Consider the following 17,333-nt stretch of genomic DNA (forward strand, 5'->3'; position numbering starts at 1 on the left):
AATCATCATTTTGGAACTCGCTTCGGGGAGTGATGATGCTACTTTATTGCATGACATTTAGTTTATGAGAATTTTTTATACATATATGCGGACATGACATAAATTCCTAATCAAACATTGCTCCTTTAAATAATAATAATAATAAAGGCGGTGTGCATAACATTTAGTTAGCATTCAGAGATGCCGCATGAATTAATAATAATTACTGGCTGTGAATGCACTCGAAATTCTTTGGGAGACTGTTATGTAAGATCCGGACTTAAAATATATTACACGTTTGTTTTTTATTGCACCCAGCCGAGACCGAAGTACATATTTACGTGCGCCGTATTAGTGCGATTAGATTAAAACACTAAATCCGGGCAAGTTAGGTAAGATGTTGGCCGTTGGCGCTGAAAGAAGAATTTAATTTCTCTAATCTAATATATGTTTATGACGTGCCACCCATGGTCATATAAATTTCGGCGCTTATCACTGCACAAGGGGTTTTCGAGGGTACGGCGGAGCGTCTTATCAATCAAAAACTCAAATTCGGCCCGCTGATTGGTCGATGCGATAGAAACGAAACTGAAAGCGGAATTGACCCGGAACGATATCAAATATCCATGGTCGGAATGTACTTGAATTAATTCATTAATAAAGTTGCCCAGGAAGCAAAAGGGAACAAAGTTCGAGAGTCGCCCGGAAGATAATGCCACCGCAACCGGATAAACGCCAGACTGATAAAGGCGTAATCCCGATGGGTCTGCAAATCGCGGTTCACTTGCTTTTGCTTTTGCCTTAATCAATTAGCACTCTTCAAGTGCTCACAGTTCATGGCCCTTCAAATGAATGCGAAGCAGTGCCTGACTTTCATTTTTTTTTTTAATTTTGGACTACTAATAACAATAGTACCGGGTTTATCTATCTGCTTTTTTCGACGCTGCTCCGATTTCATAATTTCTAGAAACAATTTCGAAATGTCCGACTGTTTTTTGTTGGGCCATTAGCAAGCAGAAAGCTGGTAACCTGCTGATGAGCAAACATACATAAGTCCCGAACTCCCCGAAAGCCCGGTAAATGAGCTCCCATTCACATTTTTGAGTTTATCTCTGGTGGAAAAAGCCAAAAAACCCTCCGCGCACACACAACAATAGAAATGGCCACAGCACGAGGGCAAACACACGAGCAGCTAACCAAAACTATAGATATTGTTGTTCAGGAACACGAAAGAGAACCGCCTCAGCAAACACACCCAAAAACTCAAATCGAAACGGAGGCAAAGTCAACAGTCACATCCATCATCATCACAACACCAGCAACTAGTGGCTGCTCGGCATTGCGTATACGACACAGTGTTCTCGGGCCATTTCAACTGAGAGTTGCTATCGATGCCGGCAGCTCTCGCTGCTTTCATTGCTCCAACTGCATCCGTCGACGACTCCGTAGTGTGGAGTTGGGGGTCTCAGAAGCCAAGAAACCGATCAGATGGGATTAGTTGGGATTAGATCCTAGTGCTTTCATTCAGAACGCACTCCATGTAACCAACAATCCTAAAAGCAACTCACAAACACATTGGTAGTTGCGCTCACACAGATACTCACGCACACTGCTAGAACGTGTTGTTGTTGGTGGTGCTGCCGCCGCTGCTGCTGCTACTGCGGCTGTCGTGCTGCTTTCTGCCGCGCGGTTTATACTGCCAACACATTCTGATTTCCCTTAGTTATCTTTAGTCCGCCGCGTCGTTCGCATCGTACATGCGGCAATTGCGATCAGGCGTCCTCAGCGGAAACCGCAGCCGAGTGTTGTATTCGATTCGATTCGATTCGAAAACGAACAGCAGGAACAAGACCAGAATAAAGTAAACCAAACCAAACACAGCACGCAGCTCCAAACGAATCCAATCGAATTGAAAAGAATCGTAACGTAACGAAACGAAACGAAAAGTATTCCCCAAACGCGAAGAAAGCAATGGCAATATAGGCAACATCGGCGCAGGAACGAACTATAGTCGCGCGCACTTTTTTATATGCTCCCCATATAAACATATACATATACATATGTATGTGTACATATACGCTGCTTTGCTCCATACCGTACCGATCCGATCCGTTGCGATCCGCTCGGGCCCCAAACTATATAAACATATGTACAATCAGATACTGATAAATATATGCTAGAAGTATTTTTAAGCGTGTTGTTTCGCTTCACGACGATCCCGCTTCCACTTCCACTTCCTCCTTCCTCGTCGCTCTTGCCATCGCAGTTGACTTTTTAACTTTCGCTTTTACTGTGTCCGGCGTACGCGTTCGATTGCTTTCGCTTTTCTCACACGAAAACAACCGAAAACCGAAACAAACCAAACAAAATCCAAACCAAAACCAAAACCAAAACCACATCAAATTCTTTGCAGCGCGCCAAAAATAAGAGCAGCACTTGCCACCAAAATAAGCTGAACAAAACGCCAGTCAAACACGAGACGCATCTGCAACAGCGCAGCAGCAACATCAACAGCAGCAACATCGACAGCAGCGACACCGCGACACCCCGACATCGAGACATCGGCAACATATAGGTAAGCCAACTGCCAAGAACCCAAAGTTCTCACTCTCCACCAAAGTTGGCTCAAAACGGGTTTTGGCCAAAAAAAAAAACACACACAAGACCACGACGAAAAACGTTGAAACGCAACACACAACTCAACGCAGCAGGAGCAACATGCGGCAAAAGTGCGCGCGGTGGTTTGAAAAATTAACCATGTTCCCACTTGGCTGTGCCTCGCATTTCATCTTGGTGGCCAAAAAGGGAAGAGAACCGGGAAGGCTGGCAATACCAGGAAAAAAAAGAAAGAAGGCAGCGCCAAACGGCTTTCGAGTCGCAATTTGCAGCCGTCTTTGTTGCTTTGTTGGGGCTCTCCCCCCTGAACTTGAACAAAGAACGAAATGAGCTTACGTTAGATCGATACTAACTAAGCCTATGTGGCTGCTCCCCAGCACCAGTTTCTCTCGGGGACCATTCAAAAAACGTGATCTTAACTGGTGATGGATGTGTGGAGAGTTCGCTTCGCTTTGAGAGATTCCCAGTAACTTCAGTTTGTAGAAGATATCCAAAGGATATGTCTTAAATGATGTTGAGTAGACAATTTCGCACAATTTTTAGTTTTCTTTTTAAGCTAAATTAAATGGCTTACATAAAACTACAAAAGTAACAGACACATTTTAAGTTTCAGCTTGCAGAGTATCTGACAGATACTTTAGTATCTTTCTGTGCCTGCTACCTATGCAAATGCAGCTAGGTTTTGAACTACTCTGGCCATCATTATCGCCACATTAATTATGACCAGCAATATGGCATGCAAATCGAACGGGCAGCTAAGCCTGGCTTTAACTTCGATCCAAGTTGATTGGAACAGATACATCCGATCCGATTCGCATTGGACACGCCTTTCGCCAATCGACGGGTGACTCACTGAGCGAATTTTTGGCATTTGCCCAAGGCTCGCTTTTTGGGTAGCTGCGCGTGGCTTTTGTTGCGTTTTATCTTCCAACCGGTTGCCGGTAAAAAACAAACAAAACAAGCCGCAAGCCAAGTGTTAATGGCATAACCCACAGCTGTCGAGCTGTCCGACCAGTCGGTCGTCCAAGACCAAGAGATATCGAAAATCCCACCGCGTTCTGAAAAGAGTAACCTAAGTCACACACAGCACACATCCATCCATATTCATATCAATGGGCCGTGACGCCAGTTGGAAGCATTAGAACTGCAAGATGCCAATGACCCAATTTGCCCCACTCTACCATTAATTGCCCTGCCTTGGCAATTAATCAATCTGAATTTTAATCTGAAACCGAAACTGAGTCAGAAGCCAGAGGCATTAAGAGACGGGTTTTTCTGTAATTTTCGGTTAATTAGGCGTGTTAGTTGCACAAAAAAATAAATTAGAAATCTCAAATTCACATTTTCAGCCAGCAAACAAGTTTCTGCATTTACAATGGCCCAAACCATTGCCAAATAGTTGGGGTTTCTTTTCTCAAACACTGGGTGGAAGAATTCTCGCGGCTGGGGTTTCTCATTCTTCGTAATGGTCGAATAGGCTTGCGTGTGGCCAGCAGAATTGGTGGATTGGAAAATCCGCAGACAGAATCGAAAATCTCGAGACTCGAATCTCGAATCTCGAATCTCCAATCTCGAAACTCAAACGGCGAGCTGTGGAAATTTTCCCTTAACACGGATCGTTAATCGGTGTGTAAATATTTACAGCAGATTAAGCCAATTTTAGACTGCAGTTGCAGTTTGTTTGTTTCCTTGATTTGCTGCTTATCAGATCAGATCAGTCGTCGAAAACAAAAACAGCAACTGCATTTTGGCGCCAATGTCGGGGTCGAAATGGATGGATTGCATCGAAACCGGGTGGGATTCGTATCAGTTTTGCTTAGCAGCTCGTTTCGGGGTCGAGTTGGAATCGGAATCGAAATCGGAATCGTATTGAGATTTTTATTCGGATTGGGTTTGGAAACAGTGCCCGAATCGGAGAGATGGGATGTGGAAACTGGGCTGCGTCATGAGGCAATGACATCGGGAAATGACTGACGCAGCCACGTGCAAGATAACCCAATAAATAAACATTTAAATAGCGCCAGAAGCTAACGCTCAAATCACGAAATCTTTTGTCCACTCGAACGCTCTCGATTTTCAATTAGAAATAATTGCGCTACTTGCACTTATTTTCCATGATTTGAACATGTTAATTGATTATGAATCCATGCTCTACTTCCGACAAAAAAGAGTAGACCCCGGAGCACAGACCCCAACCCCATCGACCATTGATCGCTCCACTAATTGTCGCCGCCTTTGTTCATGCCGATGCGACGATAGTGGTCTTTGGTCAACAGTCAACACCAATAGCACCATGGCAACTCAAGAAGCAGCTGAACTGCCGATAGTGTCCCGCATAAGATTGCTAATTGTGTCAGACGATCGTGCCGACGGAAAGATACTTCCTTCAAAACACATCCATATCGTAGTGCTCTTGGGATTACTCCGCAACGTGCGTAATACTCGTACTGGACTCCGGGTGAGCGGGCGAGCGATGAACTTGAGGTGACAGCTGCCCTCGGGTCTTCGCCATCCCGATCCCCGGAATGGGGCCAACTTGAAGTGGCGACACGCGCGTGGCGTCGTGCAGAGTGGAGATCATCCGCGGATCTCCGCTGAAAGCCATCCACATGATTTTGTGACGATATATTTTTGGATCTTCCGGCTGATTTTGTACAGGGCAGGGGTCTTTACTCATTCCGCAGCTGTCTTTCATTTCCATTTCAAACTATCATATGTAATTACTTTTCCAGAAAAATATATCTTCTTTTTGGAATATTTAGTATTTGACGTATGTTTTTTTTTGTCATCCGAAAGTTGCTTTCCTAATAATATTCGTAAAACTATTATTATTCATCATTATTTAAAATTTAACATATGCTTATCACACATGACTAACGCATGCTTTTTTTAATACTTTAATAATTGATATAAAAATAACTTTTGGCTAGTTCTTTTATGATTTTCTTGAGAATAGAAGTTCCAGTTTGTTCCAGAACAAACAAATTATTACTTAAAAAAGGAAATACAAAAAAGATAAGGTAACTTACTTCGTAAGTAAAAAAGTTAATATGAAATCCCAAAAACTTTGTGCTTGATTTTCATTTATGTGGAGCATTTAACTATCTTATCACATATAGTTTTAGTAGAGCATCCTTTATTCGTGGTTTTCAACGCCAGTATGATCGTTTCCACGGAAACCTCTTCGCCAGACTGGCCTTCTTGGGCACTCGCTCCATTTTGGGGCCGGCTTAGCTAATTAATATTTTGAGCATAAAGTCGTTTAACGATTGCTTCACTTGTACCTACAAATTGCGGCGCTGAGATACGGCACTCGGAACCTGTCCGAGCCGAGATACCGATACCATGATATAACCAACTATCTAAATGGGTCCGCACGCACAAAGAGTGGCGGATTGGGAGTGGCTGTGGGAATGGGAATTGGGCATCGGAATGGGAATTGGGGGCCCAGAGAAGGACGCCCGGAGGAAGAAGACCAAGAACCGGACGCCTTCAGTTGCATGTTATAAATAACAGAGCCATGTACTTACTACATGCGACATATGTGTGCAGCACACAAAAAAGCGAGGGAGACGGACTGCAGATAGAGATACAAATACTTGTAGATACATGTGCACGATTAAGGAAAACCGTCGGCCGGCAGGAAAACATCTTCAGAACTCGCCGTCTGCGACCGCGTCTGAGTTTTCGTCTGGCCGAGTTGCTTCCCTCGACTCCTCGGAATGCCCACTTAAGTGTCCGTCCTATTCTGGCCATATGTGTTTACCTATAACATTTATTAATTCAATCGACGGGCATCAATTTAAGCGCTGTCAACGCTCACAATTGGCACTGACAAGTGTTTGCGACCTCCGGCTCCCTTGCTTTTCCTACAACAAAAAATGATTGAATGATGGCTGGAGGTCGTGACGTGGGCTGTTTGCTCGCAGCGGGATTAGCTTACCAAAAGCGCGGGAGGAGGTCGGATACGAAGGGCATGGAGGCCGCAGGAGCCACCTTGTCACATTATCCGCCGCTTGTGGAGCCAAACCCACCGGGAAACAAACAGAACGGAGAGCTTTTAAGTTAGATTTTCTCAGCTCAAAGTTGAGATACTCTTACGCAATATCAGCTAAATAAGCTTAAAGATATTATAATAGGAAATAGAACTTAATGGAACTATTGGGATGCAATTATAATGTTAAATCTATTGGTATAAATAAAACCCCTGATGGATACTTATAAATATTAGTTGGTAAAGTTGATAAAGCAATGGTTTAATACCTTTGATAAGAACTTTGGTTTATTGTCTGCTTCAGAGCTATAAACTAATATGTTCTTTATAATCCAAGTACATATACACTTACATCGTAGTATCTGAAATTCGTTCCAAGCCTACAAACCCATTAGGATAGTTAACAAGGCACACGAGCAGAGTTATCCAAGAGCCTAGCTAGATGGGTGCGTCCTCTGGCCAATTTGTAGCCCCCTAAGATGTCTTCGCTTTCGATATGCTGGCCACAATATGGGATCGGGGCAACAAGTAAACGCTAATGTCTATTTATACTTCTGTTGCTGTTGCAAGTCAGTTACGCGAAGGCACTTGCCGGGTTTCCCTCGATGGATGGGTGCCCGATGTCCGGTTCGGTTGCCACTTCTCGGTTCTCGATTCTTGATTCTTGATTCTTTGGATGCCAGTCGTAGTCGCAGTGGCAGACCCACTTTGGAGCACTTCCCCCTGCCGCCAACGTGGTCATTTGGGCATGAAAATGAAAACAAAATCTGAAATACGAGCGCGAGTCGAGAAGGGGGCGTACGGCCAGTATTATGTTATTGTGTTTGGATTGGCTCGAGCATGGTTGTCGCAACACTTTCGATTGCTTAATAAACAAAATGCCAGCACAGCCAGACCCTTGTATGAGTACTATCGGGACGCTCGGTCTTTATGGGATCCCATAAATTCGCATGGTCAATGATATGGCCGAAATTTCGGTCATAAAGGAAAGGAAATTATCAAACTTGGCCCTGTCACGTGGTGCTGGAGGTGGTCGTGGAGTTGGATTCACTACGGTTGCTAGGTACGAAAGCCCCGTATCTGGTGGCCATAAGCAGTGTGGTGCTACGGATACGATTAAGCCGTTGCCGGGCTGCGAAAATCCGATATGATAAGCCGCAAAAAATCTGGCGAAATAATCAATTAATTTATGGAATGCAGCCTGAAATGGCTGGGATATCAGCAGCCAGCGATTATCAGTCAGTTATCTCAACCGATGAAATCTCGGCGACCGTAAATCCCTGCAATTTGCTGTGAGATACGAGGCTTATTATCTCTGATTGTCTGAGCCTATTTGCACGAGATCCTAGTGGTGATATTGCGGAAGATTGGCTTTCGTTGTGGTTACAAAAGACGACAGCTCATCTTGACTCGGGTGTTTATTAGGGGTTTTGGATACCCAGGGTCCATGTAAGCATCCGCTCCGGCTGTAGTCGTGTGTTTGTTAACTCAATGGCGAATTGCCCCTCGGCAGATCAGATTAGATAAAGGCAACAATGGCAGCAGCGCCAAGGCCAAGAGTTTGTTAGCCGAAAGATGTGGACAAACAAGAAAAGCAATCAACAGAAGAAAAAAAAGCCCAAAATCCACAGAACATTTTTTCGTACCGCTGTGCCTGGCATATTGAGTTGTATCTGTCTGCTCCTCGGGCAAATGAAAGAACCATTTGGTGGGATACATAATTGCAAATTCCATTTGGTATTTGTGCCTGTGCCTGTGCCTGTGCCTCGACCAAGACAATCGTTGACGCACTAATGGCCCTGGCATTGGCCATGTCTGACGTTTGACAATCCAACACCACCCACTGAAGCACCACCCCCAAAAAAAAACCCCAAAACACACACCACCCACCGCCCACCACCCCCACTGATCAACGCCCCCCTGTCAGTGCCATCTGCCGATTGACGTCGATGTGATAAACAGCGAAAAGCCTTTCGCACCACGCACCTTTTGCAGATATCCCACAGATACAGAGATACATTTGTATAGTCGGGGGAAGATTCGTAGTGCTGGATCTCAAAATCTCATATCAGATTGTGAAATAACTTGCAATATATTTACTTAATCTGTTTATAAGGCAATGAACACTTGTTTGTAGTGAAGAAACGGGTAAACTATAAAGACGATTACTTAATCTGATCAATTGAGCAACATATTTTACTGCCTGTCTGCTGTTAATTGATACGTAAAAAAAAAAATACGTAATTGAAAGAAAAGTGTTACAAATTTGTAGATCGTAAGGATCAATCAATTCTTCTTTAATTGATCTCAGACTTAATCCTTTGTAAGTACGCAAACTGTTCCTATTATTTTGACCTACATAGTGTCAGTACAGGTGCAGTGGTATGCTTAATTTTGCGACAATCGAGGCACGTGACATACAAAAATAGACTTATCCATGCAAAACGAAGGGAGTCGTGGGGGCGTATACGCAATCTGAAGGCCACACAGTTTGGGTAAACACTTGCGTAACACACACACACACACACAAACCGATCTTGCCTGGGTGCGCCCATACTGACTCATTCTTACCCCAATCCTTCTTCCAGAAAATGGCCACGCAACAGACGAAGTCGCAGGACGAGCTGGCATCCAAAGGCCTGGTGTCCAAGCAGCCGGAGAACATTAAGGAGGAGAATGAGAGCGAGGAGGAAATCGAGGAAGCAGCCGTTGTCGTGCCTCCGGACAGCGGATGGGCCTGGGTGGTGATGATCGCCTCCTTCCTCTGCTGCACGGTCATTGACGGCATCGTCTTCTGCTCCGGACTCATTCAGGAGGATCTGATGAAAGAGTTCGGTGTGAGCAAGGCCTACGTGGCGTTCGTATCCTCGCTGCTCAGTGGATGCTACTTGATGGCGGGACCCTTTGTTAGTGCCATGGCCAATCGGTTTGGCTTCCGTCCGGTTACGATCACCGGAGCCATATTCGCAGCCATCTGCTTCGGACTCTCGTGCTTAGCCACTAGTGTGGAGTACCTGTTCCTAATCTACGGCGTGCTCGGAGGCATTGGATTCTGTATGGTGTACATACCCGCTGTGGTGATCATTGGATTCTACTTTGAGAAGTGGCGTGCCCTGGCCACCGGAGTTGCGATGTGCGGTTCCGGAGTTGGCACCTTTGTCTTCGCCCCACTTACCAAAATCCTGCTGAAGTCCGGCTGGCGTTATACGCTGGGCATTCAGGGCATCATTGTGTTGTCCTGTGCCCTTTTTGGCCTGGCCTTCCGACCCATCCAACCCATTACGCTGTCTGTGACCAACGAGGAGGGTGACGAGCAGGAGAAGAAGAAGTTGAATGGTCATGGCAATACAGTGGCTCCCACGCCTCAACTCCACCAGGCGGCGTTCACCAAGCCCCTGCCCGAAGGTCGTTTCGCCTACTCGATGCCCAACTCGGCACACAACACGTATATGGGTGCCTCCCAGCGTAACCATTATCCCACCGCCCAGGAGATCTTTAAGGGCATGAACCTGGAGCGCCGACCATCTGGCACGGCCCAGGGCAGCAAGGGCACGGAGCTGAAGCAGCTGAGGAAGTCGCAGCCCACCACGCCCAACGGAGATCCCCAACAGCTTACCTTCAATCTGCACAAGGAACTGACCACCGTGGGTGAGAACGAGGAGGAGGCCGAAAACGATAACCTGTTGGAGACGGAGGCCAAGCCAGTGACTATCCAGGCACGCCGTCACACCGTATCCGGACGCAGACCTCAGGATATTGGCAAGCGATCCGCCGCTGCAGCTCACGAGGCCCACCATGGACAGTCGCACTCCTCATCCAGACCAATGTACCGAGACGATATCTTCTTCTCTGGATCTCTGACCAGGATTCCCCAATACCAATCGCAGACCTCGCTGGCCTACCACATGTCTGTGACGCGTCTGCCGACCAAGCAGGACATGCTGGAGGATCGGCAGAAGGGATGCCGCATCTGCCCGGAGGCAGTGCGTCGCACCTTATCCACCATGCTGGACACCACGCTGCTCAAGTCCCCCGCCTTTATGTGCCTGGCCTTCAGCGGCTTCCTCACCATGATGGGCTTCTTCGTGCCCTTTACCTTCCTGGTGGATCGCGCCAAGGCAGCGGGTATGGATGAACAGGCGGCCTATGGAGTGCTCTCCGGAATTGGCGTTGTAAACACATTTGCTAGGATCGTGTGCGGATCGATTAGTTCCTTCCCTGCCGTAAAGCCACTCTGGCTGAACAACATTGCGCTAACCGCCGGCGGCATCGCTACCCTCTGCAGCGGCATAGTCATCGACACGGCCACCCAGTGGACATTCGCCCTGTTCTTCGGTATCTGCATTGCCTGCTTCTCCGCCCTGCGATCCCTGATCGCCGTGGAGCTGATCGGACTGGAGAAACTGACCAATGCGTACGGATTCCTGATGCTGTTCCAGGGATTGGCAGCTACTTTCGGCAGTCCCATTGCAGGTGAGTTTCCGACAGTAGTGGCAATGGTATAATCTAAATAGTTTTGGCCAATTATAGAGGTTCTTAGCGATCGGATGAAACTTGAACTAAAGATTTGTTTATTCATTTATCCAACAGGTGGCCTCTATGAGATGACACGCAGCCACAACGCCGCCTTCTACTTCGCTGGTGCCCTGATCCTGCTCTCGGCCTTCCTGTGCTACCCGCTCACATGGGTCAGCCGATGGGAGCAGCGGCGCAACGAGAAGCTGACCCCCCTGCCCGCGGCCTAAGGAGCTGCTTGGATCGGAGCGAATGAAGACATGCCAGACAGCCTGAACACCTTGTCATCGCAGCCACAACTATCTCCGATAGCACCTTTCGGTATTGGCAACATTAATTGCCAATCACTCATCGTGTCGATGGAGCTCCCGATATCCCGAACTTTCGATTTCGGAGGGAAGCGAGTGCAGAAGCGTGTTCCGAGTACTTAATACGTTTAAGATAAGACTAATCGTAATGTTGTGCCTTCAGCGATATCGAGTGCCTACCACACACACCCCTAATACACCACAACCAAACCTATCCCTAATCACACGCATGCGAGCAGAGTGGAGCGCGAGTGTAAATTATGTTTCTATAAGCTTTAGTGGAGGAGCCCATAGCGGGAATAGAATTTAGCAGCTAGGCTAAGCGGAGGATCGGCGTGGAGGAGAACCGAACACATTATTAATATTATTACGATAGGACGTAAGCAGCTGAGCACATGGCTATGGCTGGGCCACAAGTCGACTGCCAAGTTTGTTGAGTTATTTAACATGATAGGGAACGAGCATTTGTTTACCTTGTAAGAGATATGTACTGCACCGCCATCACGGACTTGTTATGTTACATATATAGCTAGCTACATAGTTACATAGCTAGCTAGATATACGTTTATCAATCAAACAATCAATCAATTAGAGACGCGGCCAGACGATCGGTCGGGGTTAATGCACCCACCACCGATCTCGATACCGATGCCGGCGCATCGCGGGATTAGCCGATCGTGGACGAAACGAAACAAACAATCAACCGCACGATGAGGCATCTGGTAAAAGTGCTGTGCTCTTATGCAAACCGATTTAAATATATATATTACACGATACAGATTCAGAAACACACACGGACCGCCACATACTCAGCACGATGAGTGCGTTTCGCGTTAACGTTTGTCAACTACAATTACATTAAAACAGAATGAATGATTTATATTACATTTAAATTAATGAGTTTACATTGCATTGCATGCGACATAAGGTTACACTTCATAAACAATAAAGACGATTTCAATAATACGAACTAACGATCTATTGGTTTATTACTTTCGGAGCACAAATTATGCTTAACTAAGGGGCTCAAGCGTGACTATGAACAAACATTTCAAATGTGGTCTTAAACTATCAAGTTAAATAAGTAACGCCTCGGGTGTTGTGTCTTTGGTCATGGCACACTACTTTTCCTGATTAAGTGAATTGATGAACTCCTCCAGCTTCTCTTGGATCTGCCGCACTTTGACTGTTGAATTGAAAGCAATTAAATTGGCGCCAAATTCAATTAAGCAAACACTCACTTAGCTCCTCGGCTAGTAGCACGCGCTTGCCGGTGAGCAGGTAACCCTTCTTCTCCTCGTCATCGCTGAACTCGTCCAGCACCGCTTTGATCTCCTTGTCCAGCCGCCGCGCCTCCCGATTGATTACTTGCTGTCTCAGTGCGTTGCCTGTTATCTTGATCACCTGCTGGATGCGCCAGAAGAGCACGACGTCGCTGCAGGATATCTGAGAAGGCAGTAAGTTAGCTAAATTGGTTCAGGTTAGAGGGAAAACCTTTTCCCTTACCTCACACTCGGCTCCCTGCTGCGTGTAGAGGTAATATGCCTTTCGGCAATCCTTTGCCCGCTGTAACGCCTGCTGCAGGAAGTGTCTGAAAAAAGGACATAAGTGCTTACTGATAAGCAGCCTAGATGGTTTAGCACTACAACTTACTTTCTGTAGACCGGGAACCACGTTTGCCTTATGTAGTCCGTGTCCACATCCACGTTATCACGCTGAAGGTTCTTGCGAACCGTAGTCAGTTCATCATGAGTCAGGGTGGGCAAATGTTTCTACCAACATAATGTAAAGTGAGTAAGTCAAGAACAACTATATAAGGTATACTACCCATACCGTATCGTTTTTGAGTATTTTGTCCAGTTCGTTCTTAACGCTCCGCCTCTTCTGCTGATCCTGCGTCAGGTACTGCCAGTGGGTAAGTCGTCGCATTTGGCCGGGGCCAAACATTTGTGCTAGGGTCTCCTCCGTCTGCACGAGCTTGGCATTTACCGAACTCTCCAGGAACTTAACCGCCGAATCCCACTCCTGTTTATCGTGCACGAATCGATCCTCCAGCGTATTCAGCTGGATAACGCGGAGCATGTCGATGGCCTTGTCCTCCCAGCTGTGCCGACGAATAGCCTCATCCACTACCGCGGACTTCAACTGATCGAAGATGCCGTCGTGATCCTGCGCCTTCTTCGAACGCTCCATCAGCGATATGAATTCCTGTTGCAACGCTTCCCAGCCAGCTTCCACCGACTTAGCGGGCAGCGCCTGCTCGGCCCACTGGCGCAACTTGATGTCTACCATCGTGTTGAAGGAATCTATAAAGAGCATAGTCATCGTATAAAATTAGTTGAGCCAAATTAACTAGACACACAACTACGGGGGAATGATAAACAAAGCGACAAAACATTCAGATTCCTAACTCGATAACTGCAATTTAATTCAATTAGACATTGATTTGGATGAATTCATTGAGCAAATTAACAGGTCTGTCATAAAATGCTAAATAAACACCCGCTGAGCGGTGGTATAAACGGGTTTTTCGGCCATAAATCGCTAATATCGCATACGTTTTTATAATGTGGACATAAACCAAAATCTGGTTTCGTTGCAGGTGCTCGTAAATCTTCGTTATAAGCGACTTTCCGGCACATGATCGCAACGCAGAACCTGTGACAATCCCGGCTTAGTCACTATTTTCGGGGCAAAGGCAAACGGTGTTAATGGGATTCGAAATCGTCCGCCGGGGAGTACACATTAAATTTACACCAGTGATTCAAGAAATGTTGCAGGAATATCAGTCAAACCGGTTTGAAATTCTTTAACGCATGTGATTCCCTTGCACAGGAATTCGACGCCGAATGCGGGCCATGATAAATGCAAAATTAAACAAAACATTTTAACGACGCGACGTTTACGGAGACACGTGAGGTTCGAGGCCAAGTCATATCTTCTTGCAAGAAACACACACAATGACGGAGCACACAAGGCGGGCGATTGGATGGACGTGCCCCCATCGATGACGTCTGCGAAATCTGCTTACAACCTACACTTAGTACTACAAAATATTACTTTGAGAACCTGACTGTGCAGCGGGCAAATAGATGCTTTCAAACACATAGTTGGAGAGTTTTTCCCATAGCTTGGTGCTCAGAGCGTCGTCCCACTTCTTAGCGGAGATTTGCGAGAGCGTTACCACCTCGTCCAGTATCTCGCCCTTTGCCTTGTCGAACAGCTCATCTCGGCCAGACTCGCGCAATCTAAAGGAGTATAACCCAAATGTCAAGATCTCTTATATTTTTTAAAACATCTTTACAAACCTGGGGAAGTTATTTTTCCATTCGGTTTCCAAATTAAATCTAGTCGCCTTAAATGCATCCGCCTGCTGCTCAATGGTTTCCCGCACCATCTTCCAGAAACGATCTGAAACCGCTAAGCTCAGATTGCGGCTGGTCACCTGATGGGGCATGATAACCCCTCGACGACTAAGTATGGAGAGAGGTGAACATTGGAATATACGCATTACATCCTCTCTATACTTACTGGAAAAGCTTGGAGTTCTTAAAGAAGTCTTCCTCATACTGCCGAATAGCATCTATGCTGTCATCCTTTCGTCCACGACCAGTAACGACGGCATAGTAGCCCAAAGCCTTCATGGGGAAGAGTTTGCCCGAAAGGATTTTCCTTATTCTATCAGGATCGGCGAGCTCCTCGGCCAGATCCACCTTTGTGAGCACAAAAATAGTGCGTCGACCCAAGGGATCACACTGCATGACCAAGTCTGTCACATTACTACGCTCAGCGTCCACAGATCCATCCTGAATGCAGAGAATAATGGCGTTCGGATTGCTCATATAATGCTTCGTCATCTGGTGAATGGAATCTTTTGTATCGGAGGCCATGTCGACGGTCATGGTCTAAAATGAAATCAGAATTACATGTGTGCAGTTTTAATAGCTTTGACTTGCTCACCGAAATTATTCCTGGCAAATCGACTAGGACCATGCGTTGCAGACCGGGACCTTTGACTGTCATGGCAATGACTTCATTGCTGACGGTTTTACCACCTCGCACCGACGCCTTCATGCGGAACTCCACATCCCGACGGAGGTCTTGTAGATCAGACTCCTTGGTGAGATCGTATTCCCGGTCAGAGTCACGGAACTGAGCCACATGGTATGGTCCTTCAGCCAGAGTAACTTTGACTGGGGCTCGTGTCATCATCTCTCCACTGCCGCGGGGAAAGATGCGAGCCTTAGCAATGGATTCCAGCACAGAGGTCTTGCCGCTGCTCTGATCTCCCACTACCACAACACGGGGAAGGTGATCGGCCATGGTGTAGCCCGTATCGTAGCCAGATAGCTCATCCAGGACCTCAGAGTACATGTCGATCAGGGATTTTTTGATTTTTTTTGCCGTGGTCTTCTTGTTCGTTTTGAGGATGAGGTATTGCTGGCGTAGCTCACGGTTCTCCTTCTCCATCTTCTCCAGCTCCTTTTGGTACTTAATCTGGACGTTCATGATCTCCGTCTGCAGCGTCTCGACCTGGCTCTGGAGTTTCTCTGCGGGATTACAGAAGGATTAGATATAATATACCTTTTGGCAGGTGAGCAAAAAACCTACCATACTTCTTACGACTCTCATCGGATGTTATGCCCAACGCGGCCACCGTTGTTTTAGCCTTTAAGTCATCTTTAGCTGCAACAGATGTTAGGAATAAGTCTCGAATGCGGTAGACAGGGGTCTCTCACTTTAAATGGGCCCAACGTTGGGAGTCTGTGTAATTTGTGTAACCTACTTTCGACAATCTGAACTCCTTGATAATCGGCAGCCTCGATGGCATCGTCCAGACGACTGTCGAACCAGTTGCGCCATTCCGACAACTTATCCTCGCCCAGCTGTTTGAGCTTTGGATCTACAAGCAAACGCCCCAATAACATCAGTATCAATCAATCAAAACGAAGAGTTCAATGCGAATCTGACCAAGCTATATGACCATTTAAAGTGAGAGATTGAAAGGGGGATGGTAGTGTTACATGGACACTCACCAACTTCGATGGCGTTCTTCACCAGCGAGCCCACCTCAATGAGATTCCGCGAGAACTGGCTCCACCGTTCGCCCTGCGGCATGGCATCCTCCAGCCACTTAAAATCCGGCAGTCCATCCTTCCAGTCCTCGTATTTCTGGGGAAAACAAATCAAGTCTCTCAAGTTCTATACAAGTTATATAACTTGCGAAACTCACTTTGCTCAGCGACACGCCCCCGCCGATGGCGCCGCCCAGGACGATGTAGCGCAACTTGAGGGCTCCCCGCAGTATGCGCACCACCAGCATCCCGTAACCACGCGACGGCGGAGGCATCTGCCATCCCCGTGCCGGATTGCCGGCAAGTAGAAACTCCTCGTGGCGACGGGGCCTGCCATTCGAACTGGAGCTCCCGCTATCCTGCGCTCGCCGTGGATGGCTGGTGATGCCACAGAGCGTGGAATGATTGCAGCAGGCGACCTTGGTGGAGTAGACAACAGCTTTTTTCGCGGTGCGCCTGTGGGCAAAACACATTGGATGATGAGATTCGCCGATGACGAAATCGTCCGGAAAATAAGGATTTCGCGTTGCGGGCGTGGTCTCTCACCGGTAAGTATTTTGATAGATGCGCAACATAATTGCTGGTCAGGATTACAGTTTCCACTTAGTTTACTTTGTTTATTTCCGTGAATTATTCAATTTTCCTGCCGCAAACTCATCTCTGAAAAACTCTTTACGGGATGTGCTCTGTGTGACCAGAGTTGAAAGGGTGGTTTGCACTGGCTTTGTGTACCTGCATTAGGTACAATGTATTTTACACGCATCGTTTTGTAAAATACAATAAATATTTATTTTATATTCCGATTTTATTACATTTCCTTACAACTAAAAACAATAAATAGAATTG

The 17,333-nt window shown here is 46.6% G+C and overlaps 2 protein-coding genes across 6 annotated transcripts; one reads left to right on the forward strand and one right to left on the reverse strand.

Moving 5' to 3' along the window:
* The first annotated feature begins 1,703 nt into the window (after window positions 1-1,703).
* Window positions 1,704-12,382, forward strand: LOC6609110 (monocarboxylate transporter 3). 2 transcript variants are annotated; one of them, XM_032717154.1, is made up of 4 exons: window positions 1,704-1,905; window positions 2,393-2,554; window positions 9,178-11,062; window positions 11,180-12,382. In XM_032717154.1, exons 3-4 carry the CDS (start codon window positions 9,181-9,183, stop codon window positions 11,332-11,334), a joined length of 2,037 nt encoding a protein of 678 aa, XP_032573045.1. In that variant the 5' UTR covers window positions 1,704-1,905; window positions 2,393-2,554; window positions 9,178-9,180; the 3' UTR covers window positions 11,335-12,382. The 2 variants fall into 2 exon arrangements, with proteins under 2 accessions (XP_032573045.1, XP_002033812.2); XM_002033776.2 differs by having other exon boundaries at window positions 1,704-1,840.
* On the reverse strand, window positions 12,377-17,171 carry LOC6609111 (dynamin-like 120 kDa protein, mitochondrial). Of its 4 annotated transcripts, none has more exons than XM_032717150.1 (14): window positions 17,034-17,171; window positions 16,646-16,943; window positions 16,449-16,584; window positions 16,199-16,315; window positions 16,024-16,098; window positions 15,373-15,962; window positions 14,944-15,317; window positions 14,721-14,885; window positions 14,482-14,660; window positions 13,246-13,718; window positions 13,066-13,184; window positions 12,919-13,003; window positions 12,654-12,858; window positions 12,377-12,598 (listed from the first exon to the last, which is right to left on the reverse strand). In XM_032717150.1, the coding sequence occupies exons 1-14, from the start codon at window positions 17,060-17,062 to the stop codon at window positions 12,534-12,536; spliced, it is 2,910 nt and encodes a 969-aa protein (XP_032573041.1). In that variant the 5' UTR covers window positions 17,063-17,171; the 3' UTR covers window positions 12,377-12,533. The 4 variants fall into 4 exon arrangements, with proteins under 4 accessions (XP_032573041.1, XP_002033813.1, XP_032573043.1 ...); XM_002033777.2 differs by having other exon boundaries at window positions 14,473-14,660; XM_032717152.1 differs by lacking the exon at window positions 16,199-16,315 and having other exon boundaries at window positions 17,034-17,170.
* Window positions 17,172-17,333: the final 162 nt, after the last annotated feature.

Source organism: Drosophila sechellia, chromosome 2R, assembly GCF_004382195.2.
Source record: "Drosophila sechellia strain sech25 chromosome 2R, ASM438219v1, whole genome shotgun sequence".
Lineage (NCBI taxonomy): Eukaryota > Metazoa > Arthropoda > Insecta > Diptera > Drosophilidae > Drosophila > Drosophila sechellia.